Source organism: Platalea leucorodia, assembly GCF_965183815.1.
Source record: "Platalea leucorodia genome assembly, chromosome: 6".
Classification (NCBI taxonomy): Eukaryota; Metazoa; Chordata; class Aves; order Pelecaniformes; family Threskiornithidae; genus Platalea; species Platalea leucorodia.
In genome coordinates this window covers 73470828-73487160 of record NC_138828.1, presented here as the reverse complement: position 1 = coordinate 73487160, position 16333 = coordinate 73470828, and the positions used below count along the sequence as shown (strand labels likewise).

Sequence of the window (16333 nt, the reverse complement as noted above, 5' to 3'; positions counted from 1 at the left end):
TTTTTAATTACACTATTCATCAAGCTTCAACAGTCAACAACAATAGGGACACCAACCACCTTATTCCACCTACCTCTGCCTGGATATTGTGCAGTCTTCCATTTCCACCGCTTCAAAGTGTCTACATCCCAGGTGCCTGTGAGTGATCGCTCTTCCACTGCCATCACTGATCCTAATCCTTTTAGCAAAGACTGTGAGTAAAGAAAACACAAGGAATCAAACGACAGTTTACTGAGAATAGCATCACACTCCCTGGTCTAGTATACAGTTAGACCAGAGTAGAACTTTCATCTCTAGCATTGATCTGTTAAGCAGAGCAGTAGAGACTTTAAAAATCTGCTAGGTCATGCAACACAAGGGCAACTACAGATTCACCAGGCTTCAAACTAAGAACCTGAGGTGCTGAGAGCTTCCTCTGTGCTGTAGCAAAGTTCAGAGCCTACTAATCTCTCCATTCAAGAGCTGAAACTCACACTGCACTTTTTTTAAACAACACAGAGAATCCTACACCTTGTTCCCCATGTTTGTATCATCACAATTAAAATTTCGTATTTTAAAATAATAAACCCCTGCGATGTATTCTAAAATAATCTACTTCTATATGAAAGATCAAATAAACAAGAAACTGGAAATACACAGTACATGATGGAAGTGACCAAAGTTTCAACAGCTCGCAGAAATAAACTATAGAGGAAAAAAATAGGTTTCCTTTAATCCTGTCCACATTTCACTAACTATAGGTACAACTTGCAATACTAAAGAACCAGCAAAACAGAATCCCACTCTCCGCACTGGTTGAGGTACAGCAGGAAGCGTTATACAACCGAGAGCTCAACAGAACCAGCCCTACCGATATTTATGCAGATCTTTATTCTGTGCCTATGGCAACTTCATCTGAAGTAACGGCTTCTGTATTGCAAAGCTGAGTAAAAAATAAGACTTGCGTCCCTCTGAGGTTAAAGTTATACTAGTATTTTTGTATCCATCTTTTGTGGAGTATCTAGCACATGGGATGTTTAGTTCCAGAACCAGTTGTCTCTGGAACAAAAACACCTCAAGTGGTATTCTCTCTCAAAGGATTAGATTTACCTTCAGATTCACCATCACAGGTTGAGACAGCACAGGATCCTCTCCAACTTCATACAAGTGCCTAATTCTTAGCAGGACACGACTGAAATCTGCATCACCTTGCTTCTCTTTACCTTTAAGAGAAAACAAAATGCAAACATTTTCTTACTTTAAAAATAAAACCAACTTTTAAACTTTTTTTGTTTGTTTTACACTCTCATAATTTGAACTTAATTCCCATTTTTTAAAATTAGCAAGAGGACTAACATCAATAAATACCCAGCTCCCACTGTTGACAGGAATGACACTAACAGGCACGATGAACTCATGCAGGAGAAATATTTTACTATTTGAGTAGAGAAATCATACAGTACAACTAACTTTCTTGATAGAGGGATTTAACACTTCACATAAATAAAAGTACTAGCCACAGAAGACAGAAAAGAAAGCCAGTTTCTTCAGGTGTAACATCCAGCTACCCTAGAAGGTGGTTTGAAGGCACCTACCCATGCGGATGCTGCGGACGTGCTCTGTGTGATTAGAGCTGTACCTCCACCCTGGAATGCTCAGAGCCTGGAGATGAAGATTCAGTGGGACAGTTACAGGTGAACCGTGGACTGAATTCTGCTGAAGTTGTCCAGGTAGCTTTGGTTTATCTCCTCCATGCAAAGTGAAACAAAGCAAACGTCAAACATCCATCATGCACACAAGCCTGGCTAGGGTACTGTGGAAGGATAAAGAGATTTTTGCTTTTTCTGCCAAGGCAGATGCAAAGCAGATGCTATGCTTTCTTCTCTAAGGCCTTCTGAGATAAAAATCATGCTGCTTCCTGCTTTGTAACTGCTGGAGAAGTGTATTAGAGCTTTCCGTAAAGCAAATTTCACTGCAGCATGAAGTTGCTGTTCCACTACCTGGCTTCAGTTTTAGTTAATAAGTCAAATATTTTTAAAAGACTGACTCAAAAATGGTCATTAAGGACTCAGCATCCAGGAAGCTGATATATGGTGCACTAGCTACTTTGCACTAATTCCCTGTGTGGCCATTTTGTTCTCATTAGATGCCTTAAAATTTATTCTCCTCTGAAAGAAGAGATAATTACATAACAAGAGAAACATTTCATACACTTGGACAACATCCATGTGTGAAATTAATGCAAAGTAATTAGCAGGCTCTCAATCTGCCTCCTAACTCACTGTATACTAACTTTGCCACATGGGAGGCTTGAAGTCTGCATTTACAAACCTAACAGCATAAATCAGAGCAACATAAATAAGCCATTCAGATGCTAAAGATCGCACAGGAGATGGAATGACTTACCTGATAATGCTCCAAACATTACTACTGGCCTGTGTTCTAACACCAGTCCACTTGTCCGATACAAAATATTGGCAACAGCCTTGGTTCCTAAAATAAGCCAAATCACAGGGCGAACCACTGAAGAGTCATTCAAAGTGAGGTTGTAATTCAGGTCCCACTGAAGGTTGTTCCATAGTCTCCTGTGAAGCATCACCTGTATTGGGAAGGTAAATGTCACAACAGTAATCAACCGTCATGCTTTAGTTATATTACCAGCAGCCATGAAATTATGCTCTCCTAGGAAAAAAAATACGTTACCTCCACTTGTCCATTTCCTTGACTTGAGACACCATGAGCTCTTTCTGCAAGCAGCATCAGCCTTGTGGTGTCATCTTCAATGTAGGCAGTCTGGACCATAGGATAATAGTTCTGAAAACACAGAGTAAATCATGCAGTTATAATATTAACCTAGGTAACAGTAATGGAGAATGAAGATAAGACACAGTTGACTTTGGATTACACCTTTGTGCCTACCCGAGCCACTGTGTTATTCATGTATGCCTTGAATGGTCTTTTCTGAATCTGATATCCATTGCTGTCAGTGTAGAGTAGCTGCCTAGTGTTCAGATTTGTGCTTGTTCTTAGAACTGCTTCACGATTTAATTCCAAAGGCCCAACTCTGTATTCTTGCTCTATCCTATGGCAAAGCAACTTCCCATCGTAGCCTTCGGGTACTGTGTACATCCTGGTATACACTGCATATATGTAATCCTGAGAAGTAATATTACTATAAAAATGAGAGGAAAGATATGCAGAGTTTATAAAACGGAGCACTTGCAAGTCATTCATGATGTCATCCTACAAAAAGACAGCTTTCTTGCCTGTTTTCTGTATATTTCATGTACATGTACAATTATTTTTAATTTCAATTTAATTTTCAAATGTACAGATATTCAAGTATCACAGTAAGTGATATCCTACAATTTTCGTCAGTGTTGCAAGCGTAAAGAGGGCCCTTCATTTGATTAGAGAGGCTCTGTTTTTCTCAAAATTAACAACAAATTTTAAAATAATTATGACTCCCTAAGCAACACATTTAAGTTGTAGAGAATACATGTATTTTTTCCATCTGGGCAACATTAATTTTGATGCAAGAATTCCACTCTTTTCCAAAGACCCTTCTCAACTACAATCCTTGTACAATGCCAGGTAGAGCAAAAGGCTTCAATCAAATAACCAGATTTAAAGCAGGGTGAAGGGGTTATAGACTGACAATTTTAACACAGAAAAGTAGCTAGTTCATCGGGGGTCAGAGTGACCTTGGGTAGGATTCGTTTCTCCTTTCTCTACTTCGCTTGTAAGAAAGATATTCACAGTTAAAAAATGAACCCTTATGTCCAAATTCCACCCCTGTAAGAAGATGGTAGCTGCAATTTTCATTGAATTGTATGGTACCAGGATCCCAACAGAAGCTGCACTACAAAATGAACCACCGAAGATAACAATTTTCACCTCCCCCCCTGCAGCAATATGTGCTATTTATTTAGCAGATGCATGCTAGTTCTTTTGTCTAAATCCTAAACAGTACACAGAGCTCACTGTTAATGAGTAACTATACAGAATTAATCTCATACATATCTACAGAGAATTAAACATTCCAGTGAAGTGAAGCTGTGATGGTGGAGTACCTGTAGAAATACTGCCGTATCTCTGTCATCAAGTTTCCAGAAACCACTTCCAATCCCACTGCTTTTGATACTGGAACAGCTGAAGCATTTGGGGCAAATAAGTAGTTATCTGAAATGGGTCCTTTCATCACGTCTCCATTCACATGGTACTCAAGGAACTCCTGGGTCACCTGGACAGTCTGGTTAGTCTCCCTGCGAATCCACAGAAGAGGAAAAATTATACTAATTACAAACACATTTTGTACATAATAGATACAAAGTTGCACTGCAACAGGAATGAGGCTGGGAATGTAAGAAAAAAATCTGTTTCCTCAAAGTTGACAACTGATTTTATAAGATTTAGGAAATGAGGACAGCAGAGAATTAAAGTGCTTCCTGTTAAGACATCTGTCAGTGTGTAAATTAATTGCGTTTCTATGTCATTTTATACTTCTGCAAAATAGAAACATCTTAAGACAGAAACAACATCTACATTAGCTCATTGTTTTGTTGTGAGAGTTACTACAGGATCAAAACCTACCCATTGCACAAAAATGAGGTACATCGCATCATGTTAATGAATAATCAGGTTTATTTAGCTGACTTTGTAGCTAGGTAAATCAGCATGATGCAAGTTTCAGCATTTAACACTGGTAACTAATACAATGGCAACAGGATAGCAAAATTTACACTCACTCAGTACCTACTTTGCCTCCTCCTTTCTCCCCTGAAGCTTACAGTTTAGCTGTTTGTGACTCCATATCACAGTTTTGGAAAGTCATATGAGGGCAATTTGAGATGCTATTGCCCTACTTGCTCTGCCCCTCTTTTGGAGCCTTGCTGGCAAAACAGGAACAATCACTTCATCTGGCATATAAATTTAAACTGCCAACCATTTTAGCTAGTGTTAATACAGCGACCTACAAATTGTAATGACTGAGGAGCAAAACATATCCAAGTCTTTTCTACTACTCATGTTATGGAGCATTTCCAGTGCAGGGGCAGGACCTAGAAGTTCTAACTGTTGCAGCTAAACTTCATAAGGCTTCACAGCTGAAGATCGCAATTTTTTTCAACCTTTTCTCCCATTCTGACCCGACACCTCGCTCTTTCCCATTACTCCAAAACAAACTTGCTGAAACTCAAACATTCTGGGCTTGCCTGAAGGCTTGTGAAGAAAGTGAATATCCCATTTCTCCTGAATGCTGAATTCCAGCTCTTGCTGCCTGCCAGAACAGGATGGAGAAAAATGGAATTTGAATTCAGATTTTTGTTCTTCCTCATTATATTCCTTATTATGTTCCTCATGGAATCTGGAAACAGTTAGGATCCAGATGCACTTTGAGACAATACTTACTCCAGGGCTCTTAGTTAAGGCCCATCTATACTTTTAAAGCTGATTTTAACTATACTAGTTAATACTGTGATGCATCATCTTAGACGGATTGCATGGTTAAACAGGGCAACAACATTACAGAAACAGTATGGAATCACACCTATGCTAGTGCTGTGTTTCCTGCAGAAAGGAGAACATGTGAACTGGAGATAAAAAAAGAATTGTAAAGGGTGTAAAGAATGTTTTCGTAGTTAAGTCTCAGAATTAAGGCACGCGATACATTCCTTGGACTTACTTTTACAAAGGCTTTTACAGAATCTGAAACATTATTAAAAACAAGCAGGCAAACTCACCTCTCTGTAATGCTGTGCATTAGGTTTGTGTTTTGGTCAAACAAGACCTGGTAGCAGTTGTTAACCACAGGAAGTAACCGTTGACTTTGTTGATCTGCACGAGTTACGTCTTTTCGCTTATACTTGACTGATCTTCCAATAAATCCAGACTGCTTACCATTCAAGGGTTTAACATTGTATTTTCTGTAGCTCAGACCACTTATTGCAACTAGAATATACAGATCATAGGTAGAATGGGACTCCGCCGAGCTTTGAACCTGTACGTTAACATACACAACAATGTTCCATTACAGAAAATTAATTAGCGAGGCCACTATCTTCATGTGCTGTAAGCCCTAAATTACAAAAATTAACTACTACTTTAAAAATCAGTTTCTAAACATGCCATTCTTAAAATTTTCAATTATAATGTAGATCGTGCTCCTTTTAATTAGGAGTTTGGTGAACTTGGATTAAGCTTAGCCTTTCTAGTGAAGGAAAGAGGGTCACTGAGCAAATTACAGAGTTAGATCTTATTTTAATGTGAACATGGAATTGTAGATCTTGATTTAAGATTACATTGCAAAATGTCTATATGAGCAGAAATAACCACAAATTAAACTAATCAGTCGAATGACAGAAAAGAGACTGAAACATAAGGGACGTGACTAGCGCAAGTACGAGAAAACTTGTGGCAAGAGGAAGAAGCACCCAGACACGCCCTCACCTTAAGTAAGGCACATGGAGAGGGAGGTAGAAGCACGTGGCATACTTTTGAACAGTAAACAGAACACCGGTGTTACTTAATATCAAAATACCTTAAACAACAGTTCTTAATCATCTTTTGATTACATGCATCCTGCCCAGTAATGTTATATAATTCAGCACTACTTTTGGTTTGGGGCAAGAAAATGGGACTAGAGAAACACTGTAGAGAATACATGGACAGAGGTTAGTTATGACTAACCAGAAATGAAAGCTCACACCACAGACCTCATAACTTCAGTGGTATCAACGGGGTCTACTCCCATTCTCTCCCTTCACTGTACAACTCACACATGCGGTGCAGAAGGCAGCAGAGCACTTGCCAAGCCTCAATTCCTCTCAGCCACATCCTCACATCAGGGTTCTGAGCTAAAGATTTCTTTCTCTCAAAAGGAAGGAGTCTGTGATAGGAATGCACTTTTGAACAGTACATACTGGATGAAAAAGACCCCAAACCACCTTCTCATTACTGGTAAAGAGATTTCATTTAGCCTCAGGTGACTATCCACATGCATATATGGGTAACTTCTAGCAAAAGAGAGTACAGACCAACTCTAGAACAGAGAACTTTGTCTTTCTAAAATAAAGAACGACAGCTTGACTTCAGGGCATCCTAAATCCTGAAATAAATGCTTTAAATACGTCAATCTCCTCCTTGTATCTTACAAGTCTAAAGTAATTCTGAGAGCAGGACTTCTGGGAGGTAGGTGGCTGAAAGGTAAGCATGACCATGTGCTAACCCAAGAGACTGGTGGCTTCTAGAAAAAGGCAGTATGGTCTTAGACCATCGTTATGTATATATACAGGAAGAGGAGACAGCTGTTGCGTATCACTGCCTGAACACAATGTGCCTTGAAGCATGGTGATAGTCGTAAGGCGGAGACAGCAGAAACTCTGTCCAGTTGGCAGAACTGGCTGAGCCATCTGGCATCTCAGGGACAGAGGGGAGCATCTGGAATTGTGTCACACCTCTTCAGGCCTTAGGTGCAGGAGGCATTCCTACAGGTTTATCAAGCCATTGATGACATTGTACTCTCTACAGCAGAAGCTCCTGAGAAAGGTTAGTGCTAGCTTTCACCTGAGACCACTTTCTTCCCTCCCAGGGAACAGCTGGCCTTGTCTTGGAGCTTGGCTATGACAGAATGTGCTGTCATATGCCAGCTGACTGTCACCAGTTGCTTTTGGGCTTGTAACCAAGATCTACATTTCTTAAATCTCTTCTCCTGCCCAAGGCAATCTCTCAATCGTACAAACAGGACTGTCAATTGTAGGGCAGGGCTTCAACCAAAAGGGCTTTATTGGAAACAGTACTTTTTATAGAGAGAAAAGCAAGATAAGAAGTGCCAGGTCACATACAGCAGGCATGCAAAGGACACACCAAACACACTGGAAGAGCAGGAAGCCCTTTTGGACCTTAAAAAAAAATTCTAGTTGAGAGAACAGGCAAGCAAAAAAAAAAAAAAAAAAGAAAAATCACAAAGGAGGACTAGGAAAATCCCAGTTTGAACTAATACTTGTTTTCACTGTAATACTATATATTACCACACTTTGATTACCACACTTTGACAGGAGGTAGGATCAAGTCAGTGAAAACTGACAAGTGAAAGAAAAGCAACAGAAAGAAACAAAGTTGAAGTACCTGTGCCGGTACAGAACGTCCCAGCTCATCATACACACTCATTGCCGGGTGGCTGACAGAAACCGTGACAAAGGTAGTGATGTTCCATGCCAGTGGATTATAGACAACAACATATTGGTCAACATCTGTAGCGCCTTTGTGCATGCAAACAAACAAAGCTATCAGTCACTAAAACTACGTATTTTTAAAATGGGATATTAAAAGTATTTGAGAGATCTGTCTAGGTACAACCATCTTAAAAACATTTAACATAAAACCCCCCAATAAAACTTCATGATTGGAAAAAGGAACACATTTTATAGTGCTTCATAAAAACCTCTTCTGCTTTGTTCTTCTATTCTTTACCCAATAAAAAGAGCCTGTGTGTTCAGAAAATGACACCCAAGTTGAATGTACTGAAAATAAGCAGCTTACCACAACTCACTGTCATACAGTATTAACTTTATCAGAGTTATACAGAAGATCAAATGAGAAGCCTAATCTAAAAACAACCCTGTAAAAAACCAAATCAGTCTGTTGCGCAGCCCACGGCACTACTTATACCTGACAGTTTAAAAAGTTTCCAAAGTAAAGATAAAAGGGAATGTACAGTCTTTAGAATAGGCTCCTTAAAAATTCCCTTTAGATTTTTTACACAACCTGGCAGTGCGCTATAGCAAGAACATTTCTTAACTGTGACTGTGCTTCTTACCACGTAATCTTATGTTGCATAGTAAGGTTAGCTGAGTAATTACCCCAATCAGCACCTCTTCCTCCACTCTGTTATACAGTTGAGGTCTGAAGCTGGGAGCCAGGTCTAATATATGCACTAGGGCAGGGCTCTGCCTAATATCAGTTTAAAGGTCCTGCTTTCAGATGCTTGAGATCTGAAAGCTCATAAATTCATCTGAGTTCGCCTCAGGTCTAGCAGGTCTCATAAGGCAAACATGATTATCCAGCCGTGGTTCACAGAACTTAGGTGGTACATAGTATGTTGATTGTTTTGGAGGAAAACATGATAGCTTTCATAAGTTAGCCTGAAAAGTGGAAAAGCCTTGTTAAAAAGTACCTGGTATTCCTGAGTCTTCACTGTAAAAAGAAGAATAGACCTCTCCGTTCTTCTTTGCATTGTTCATGTCAAAGATTATGGAAGCCATTAGCTTCTTTACGTTGAACATTCCATACATCAAGTTATTCATGTACATGTCCTTCACCTTGGGAGACTCTGTGCCTGTTATACCATCGTGGTGCTGGACCTTAAATTTAAAAGTAGTTTGAAAGGTCACAATGCCAGAGGATGACAACTTCAGGTTTGCATTTGTATTAACATGGTCCACTAACCTTCAGACTTACAACTTAAAATAATAAGGTATTACAGCTATATTCACAGCTTCACGCCTTGCCTATTCCAAATTGCTATACACAGAATGAAATGGTCAAAGAGAAGATGCACACAGATTTCCCTCTATACATATTCCTCTTTTAGTATTTAGAAATGACTAAAGTTACATACTTAGAGGAGAAAAAAAAAATACAAGTTACCTAAAACAAGAAGGCAGCAAAAATACCGTAACAGGACAGGTTTTTCATCTCCTACTAAGATCTGGTCAAGAACTTAGGTGACAAAATATTTATTACCAGAAAAAGCACTGATGCCTGTGGTTAATGGTATGAGGCTGATCACTTAGCTGCTGAACTACAAAGAAACAAATCTGTCCTTCCTCTTCTAACTTGTGGAAGTAGAGATTACCCGTAGTTTTCAGTTAGTTCAGTTTTTGTTTGTTTGATCGATTTTTTTAAAAAAACATTTTGTAAATAATAAAACTAACACGAAGAAAAGTAATTTCATGTGCAAAGTTTGAAACCACTTACTCTTTCACCGGCTGCAGAAAACATTTGCCAGGAACCATGTATTGAATGCATGGCTAAGGGGCCGAAGTCATGTTGCTAGACAGTTTTTTGAAAAATTGCTTTATTTTTACTTACGACTTGCTAAAGAGGAAAGTTATTTCTAAAAACATAAAAGCAACCTCGAGACACTCCAGCTGACATGCTTAGGCAAAGCTTTGCCTTTGGGAAATAAACGTTTTCATTCAGATTAAAAAAATAAAACAATCTTTACCTCTGAAACTGCCCATCTAAGGCTCTGAAGTTGCTTTAAGGCTCCACATTTGCAAATAGAACTTGCTGGGTGTTTCAGGACATACTGTGTGAAAAAGGACTCTCCAGCATAAAGCAGTGAACTTGCTCTCCTTGCAATTCCTTTTAATGTGCTCCGAGAAGTATAAAACCCAGTCCATGCTTGAAATGGCTCTGTTCGGAGTTGAACAGATCCAATACATGTCAAAATACCATTTCAGTTATCACCTATTTGTTATTTGTTAGACTACTACTGTACAGCTTCTTACATGAAACCTGCTGTGGGTTTACATATCAGCCATCCAATGGAATAGTCATAAGCCCTATGAAGAAACACAGCCATAAATGTGCACTTTGGAAAACTACAATCTTTCCTACAGGCCTAGTAACATGAGTGTTGATACAAAGCCGTTATCGACTAAGAACCTGTGTTTGCAGACATTTCTTCTTTGTGGATCGGCACAAAACAACTTTAGAAGTTTCATAGAAGCGTATTTTATTACTCATTGATAAAGAAAGTGGATGATAATCCTTGGTTACGGTTTGATACAAGCCCTCTATATTCTCCCCTTTTAGTCAAAGGGATTTATCTTAAATTTCATTTCCTCAATGTGATGTGAGAACATGACTCCAGACTGCTGCAGCACTTCAAACTACATCAAAAGATGCCCTCAAGTGGTCAGTGGAAGTACTTCAACAGTTAATTTGTGCTAATATGTTCCCGTATCCCATAAAGTAAACTAGGAAAACAAATATTTGTTTTTAAAACCTCCAAACCTCTACTTAGTGTGTTTTTTTTGTTTTGGGGGATTTTTTTTTTTTTTAATATACCACTGATAAATAGTTTTTCCAGAGAGAAGTTGCAGAAAGTGCTTTATAAAGTGCATATATGCAACCACAACAATCTGCTATCAGCCTAGGATCAAAGGCAACAATTAGAAAATGGGATCTTTTGCTCAAAAAACTCCAGGACAAATACTTTCTGGCCTGAAAAATGCTAGAAGTTCACATAGAATGAATTCCATTTCAGTTTTCAAGGTTACAAGCAGAAGAGTCACATGCATACCAGCACGGTACAATGAATGTAGAATAGAAAAAGGAAATACTTATCTGGGACTTAAAACTTGAGTTTCCAAGGCAAATGTCAGAAGTGACACTGAGCCCAATAAGTGACTCATAATAAAATGGCATAGAAAGAATGAGAGAGGATTAATCATCAAGAAGCAAAACAGTATGTGGGAGAAAGTGCACTCAAAGCTATACTGCAATTGCAAGGCACAGTAAGTCGTTTGGGGAAGAAATTGCACCTATGTGTGGGCACCCACCTGGAACACTGAAGGTGCTGCTATTAGGCAAGTTAATAGCAATCGACTACTGCCTGTAAATTATGCCAAAAGATGCAGGTAAGAGCCCAGATGTAAAAAGATATTAGCACTTAAAACTGGCAATGCATTTATCAGCCAGTTGTTAGATATGGCGTGATCCCTAGAGGGAGGTGAGTAAGGGACCAGTCCATGCAATGATTCACAGGAAGCAATAGTTATTTTTATTCATTTAAAAGATAACAGACACATTACAGAATATTGGATGTATAAGCTAAATTTGGGGTTTAATAGTCTGAGATATACATCTGCAGTGCCAAAAACTGATGAAGTAGTGGTAGTTACAATTATATAGAAAAGTATTTTAATAATACCAATGATATTTTAATGATAATCCAGGCAATGAAACAAATTAATGAGTTTAGAAACTGAGAAATTAGCTGTGTCTTATCTCTGCATACTTCGATATGAGGCCTAAAAGGGTAAATTTACTGGGGAAAAGAATTAAAGGTATGTTGGGTATGGCATGCATCCTTTCTTATCTTCCCAGTACTTTTCAGTTCTGCTTGAAAAGCTAAGGTAGTGCAGCAAGCAAGAAGCAAGCAAGCAACAAGCAGCTGCAATGAATTTGTGTCACATCATACTATGAAATTTCAGAAATACAGGCGGTATTTTTACTTTTTGAGACTTCAGTTATAACAGAATTTTCTTTTCCTCAGAACTTAAAATTGTTTTCTTTAATTAAAAAGACCAGAGTTTCTCCTAGAGACTTTAGGTGTTCATCTACATTTGTGTTTGGTTTGGGTGAGGAACATGCTTTTGAAGCGGATCTACCAGCTGTCCTTACCTAGTATGCTTTGCTTTATACAAAAGATTGGGTTTGGAGCTCACAAACTGGATTCCTGATGGTATGTAACAAGCATTAATGGGCATTCAGGCCATATGACCAGATTATAGCCAATTTTCCTGGAATTACGTAGAGTGTGGACATCAAATCCTCAGCACCAACTGTTTCACGTTTACCACTCCTTTTCCACTGTGCTAACAAAGAAGTCCCCTAAGAGCTTTCAGATTGCCTTGGTCCCTTGGTTATCTGTCTTGCTTATCCTTCAGACATCCATGGATTACTCCATGTCACGTTTCCCATCTCTGCTCTTATCTGTGCATAATCCAGTTCTTTTAAACAGTAACAATGAGACATGGCTCTATTTGGCCATGCATCCATCTGTTTCTAAGTATCTTTCAGTTTATCAGTTTCCTTTCAGTTCCCTGGATCCTGGAGCACTGTGTCCTCACTAGAGCTCATATTTGGGGAAGAGAAGGAGAGGCATAACACGTGCGTCTAATACTGCAGAACACCTAGGAGACTACAGGTTATTTGTGCGTGCTAACGTGGGAGGTAGAGAAAAGAATGACTTCCAAGTTAAATGTCCAAATATGAAAAAAATAGTCAAAATCTATATTTGAAGCAGAATGAGTGCTAGGATCTCAGCTTTAGAGAGCTCAGACAGAACCCCTCCAAAGCCATGAGAGATGACTTGTATTAGTTGTGCTGGTACACCTCTGCGAAGCGCCGTTGCTATCACTGCTGTCTGCTAACCAGTCTGCAGTGTGTTACATACTTTGCACTCTTTTTTTCCTTCATCTATCCACTGAAATATCTTTGTGAATTTCAGCCAGGTGGCCTAGGCCTCCAGGTTTATCTCATTGCTCACTGTTTTCACTGTAACAGAACCTGGTTAGTGCAGTAACTATACATTTCTTCAGGTCATTAAAAAAATTTGGATGACATTACACACTCATGAATGTACCTTGTGCTTAGCTTTCCTTTGCACTCTACTGTTATTCAAAGACAGCAAAACAAAAACCTCAAGTTAGGTTTCTTGCCAAGTTTGCCTATTTCTGTACTCTTTCTCTCAGGGTCTCTTCCTCCACCCATTGCTTCCAACAGTCCCAAAGAAATTTTCACCACTGCCCTACCATCTTTCTTATACCACTAAGCTGGGATCAACTTGTCTATTTAATGACACCTGGTAGTGTAAATAAATGTTATAAGGTGATGGTGTTTTTCCTCTTCCTTTATTTCTCATTTTCTCAATTTCCCTTTATTAAAATTTTAAATATGTACATTTAAGGCAGACGTTATGTAGTTGTGAACTTAATTACCTGTTGAATATGGAAGAAAGTCTTGAGAGTTCCGAATTTCCCATGTAAGATTTCTACTGTAAACTGCTTGGAAGTAATCACCAACAGTAGCATACTGGACAGTCACTCCAAACTCGTCAGAATGCTGGTTAATATAATCCAACAACCGGTCCATGTTGGAGTACTGAACAGACGCATTAAAGAACTGTTTGTCACAGCCCTGAAATACAGCAAACAGAACAGCCAAATGACTTTGGGTCATGTAATTTAGAAGGATCTTTTTTTAACACTAGTCTATGTTAAAGTGGTATTTCTTTTGATCTTGACTGCCCACATAAAAGTTATTTGTTACAAAAATGTCAAGAATGGGTAGGGTTACTCGCACAGATCAGCTGATAACCAACCAGCATTCCAGATAGGGAGAAGTGTGTTGACACACCATGTTGTGCAAGAGCATGACATTTCACGGTAGCAATTGGAAAATGCACGCATACATGCCTGGAAAGACGAACTTTGTTTCTTTTCACACTGCATTTCTCCCACTTAGCAGAAAAAGATGAAGTTCTTATTTTCTGCTTTTAAGAATGCTTACAGCTTTAGGAAGTGCTGAGGACACGATGTGAAACAAAACAATCTGGACAGAGATCCTGCAGTACAAATGTCACACAACGTGTTGCTGATCCCCCATCATGACAGTAGACTATAGTACTTCTGATGCTCATCCAAATAGTTAAGAGAGGTGATACACTGTGTATTAAAGTATCTTTTTTTTTGGAGCATGATTGCATGACTTCTGCCTTCTGTTGGAGGCATCTCAATACAGACTATCTGCACGTACAAACAGTTAAAAAAGGCATAAGTAAGCATGTTTTTGTTCAACTACAGTAGCTGAACAGGAAAATGAGAGTCAGTCAGCCATGGCACCATGTGTATTCTTATTACAGTGTCAGTATTACAGTATAAGTATCGATCTGAAGCACAATAACATGCTAAGAAACCTTCTCTGCATAAAAAGGCCTAATAGAAGCCTTCCAACACTGACACCAGCTTAATGCATCCTCATCTTCACGTCTCTGCGCCTGAGATAGAAAACACTGCCCAAGTCAATGCTGATCTCATTTTCAAAATAAAGATGCTCTCAGCAATTTGGCTTCAAAGCTTAGCAGATGCTTGAAAAAATGGCTAAGGAGGCTCTATTTTCTTTGCAATCCCATTTTCCACCTCAACCTTTACCTGATGAGCTTAACCTGATGAGCTGAACCCATTCAACTCATGAATGAGCTGAACCTGATGAGTTCAGTTGAACTCAGAGGTGATTACTCTCCCTTCTCTTTCCCAGACCTAAGTGCCACCCCCATCCCTTCCCATTTACTAGGTGTTTCAAGTAAGGTCACTGTCACATCCCTTATGAATCCTAGTGCACATGCCTGTCCCTCAGACCTAACAGGGTAAATCACTGATCAGAGAAGCGGAAATTCTGCTTCCAAACCAGAAAAGTTCCTCTGAGATACCCAGAGATCTTCTGCATGCATATAGCAGAAACTGGAAAACAACTTCAAACTGTAATGAGCTACTAAAACGTATCAAACCAAATACTGAAAAGTGCAGCACTGCAAACCAGACTTCCTAACGCTGACTCCAATTAAATTTGTGGGGAAGCAGCAATATGCTTACCAGTCAAAACTACTTCACATTTGTAGAGCGCTACTTTCAACTCATGTTCCAGGAAGACTTCCTCATAAAAAGCAGATACTTTGCAGCACATGTGCTGGGCTGGTGGACTCCACTCACACCGACACAGAACATAGTAGCTGAGGAGCACTGTAGTTCAGTAGAACAAGGATACCCAGGAGAACCTGCTGTACTTGGTTGTCACATCCACTCACTACCTGAACAAAACTTTGCACAGGAATGCTGTACATTACTGTACAGTTAGTTCAACCACACAGGCCAAAAAACACCTCAAGGATCAGTTCCAGCCCTTAAGACAATTCCATACCCCCCGCTACATCTGCTGCTGTGGCCTCTAGAGAGGCAGGTTTGAACTTTTACACTGCCCCACAGCCCAATGCCACCTCCTGCACAACTAGGTGCTTCAGATCACGAACAAACACTTGTTTGTCCATGTAGCTCATCACAAAAGTGCCAATAGCCTGGATGTGAGGTCTGACCTTAAATGGGAAGGTGTGTACCTCCTGATTTTTTAACTGAAGGAAAAAAAAAATATCCAAGTACTCCAAACTATTTGTCATCACGAAAAAATAGCTAAGCTTAACTATAAAGGTATCCGTAATACCTATTTCTCTCTACTTCTTTACATAGCACTATGAATGAGTAACAAACTTTTATTACTTTGTTTAAAGCTCATTACCACAAGCACACAAATCAGGAAATCAGAGACTGAAATTTTCTTACATTACTGCAAAACTGCAGGTTTGGATCTAGACATTTGGAATTTATTCATACTATTCAAAACTCCCTCCTCCCCATTTCAGCATAACTTTCACTATAGCACTACTACAGAGTACTATATCCCACTTCTCCCCTCACCCTCTGGAAAAAAAAAAAAAATCAATATAAGCAACAGCATCACAAACACAGGAGAAAAACAAATCAGTGACTCAAAGCTGTGGTGGGAAAATGTT

At 39.2% G+C, this 16333-nt stretch overlaps 1 protein-coding gene across 1 annotated transcript in view; it reads right to left on the bottom strand.

Moving 5' to 3' along the window:
* Nucleotides 1-16333, bottom strand: part of MAN2B2 (mannosidase alpha class 2B member 2) — a gene marked incomplete at its 5' end in the record, with an annotated part of 30492 nt that overhangs the window by 935 nt on the left and 13224 nt on the right. Inside the window, 12 exons of the mRNA XM_082315908.1 lie at nt 74-191; nt 1090-1202; nt 1575-1727; nt 2386-2578; nt 2683-2793; nt 2899-3151; nt 4053-4244; nt 5721-5977; nt 8104-8237; nt 9152-9338; nt 10205-10395; nt 13710-13908. Coding sequence (XP_082172034.1) covers nt 74-191; nt 1090-1202; nt 1575-1727; nt 2386-2578; nt 2683-2793; nt 2899-3151; nt 4053-4244; nt 5721-5977; nt 8104-8237; nt 9152-9338; nt 10205-10395; nt 13710-13908 — 2101 coding nt within the window. The remainder of the gene's footprint in view (nt 1-73; nt 192-1089; nt 1203-1574; nt 1728-2385; nt 2579-2682; nt 2794-2898; nt 3152-4052; nt 4245-5720; nt 5978-8103; nt 8238-9151; nt 9339-10204; nt 10396-13709; nt 13909-16333) is intronic.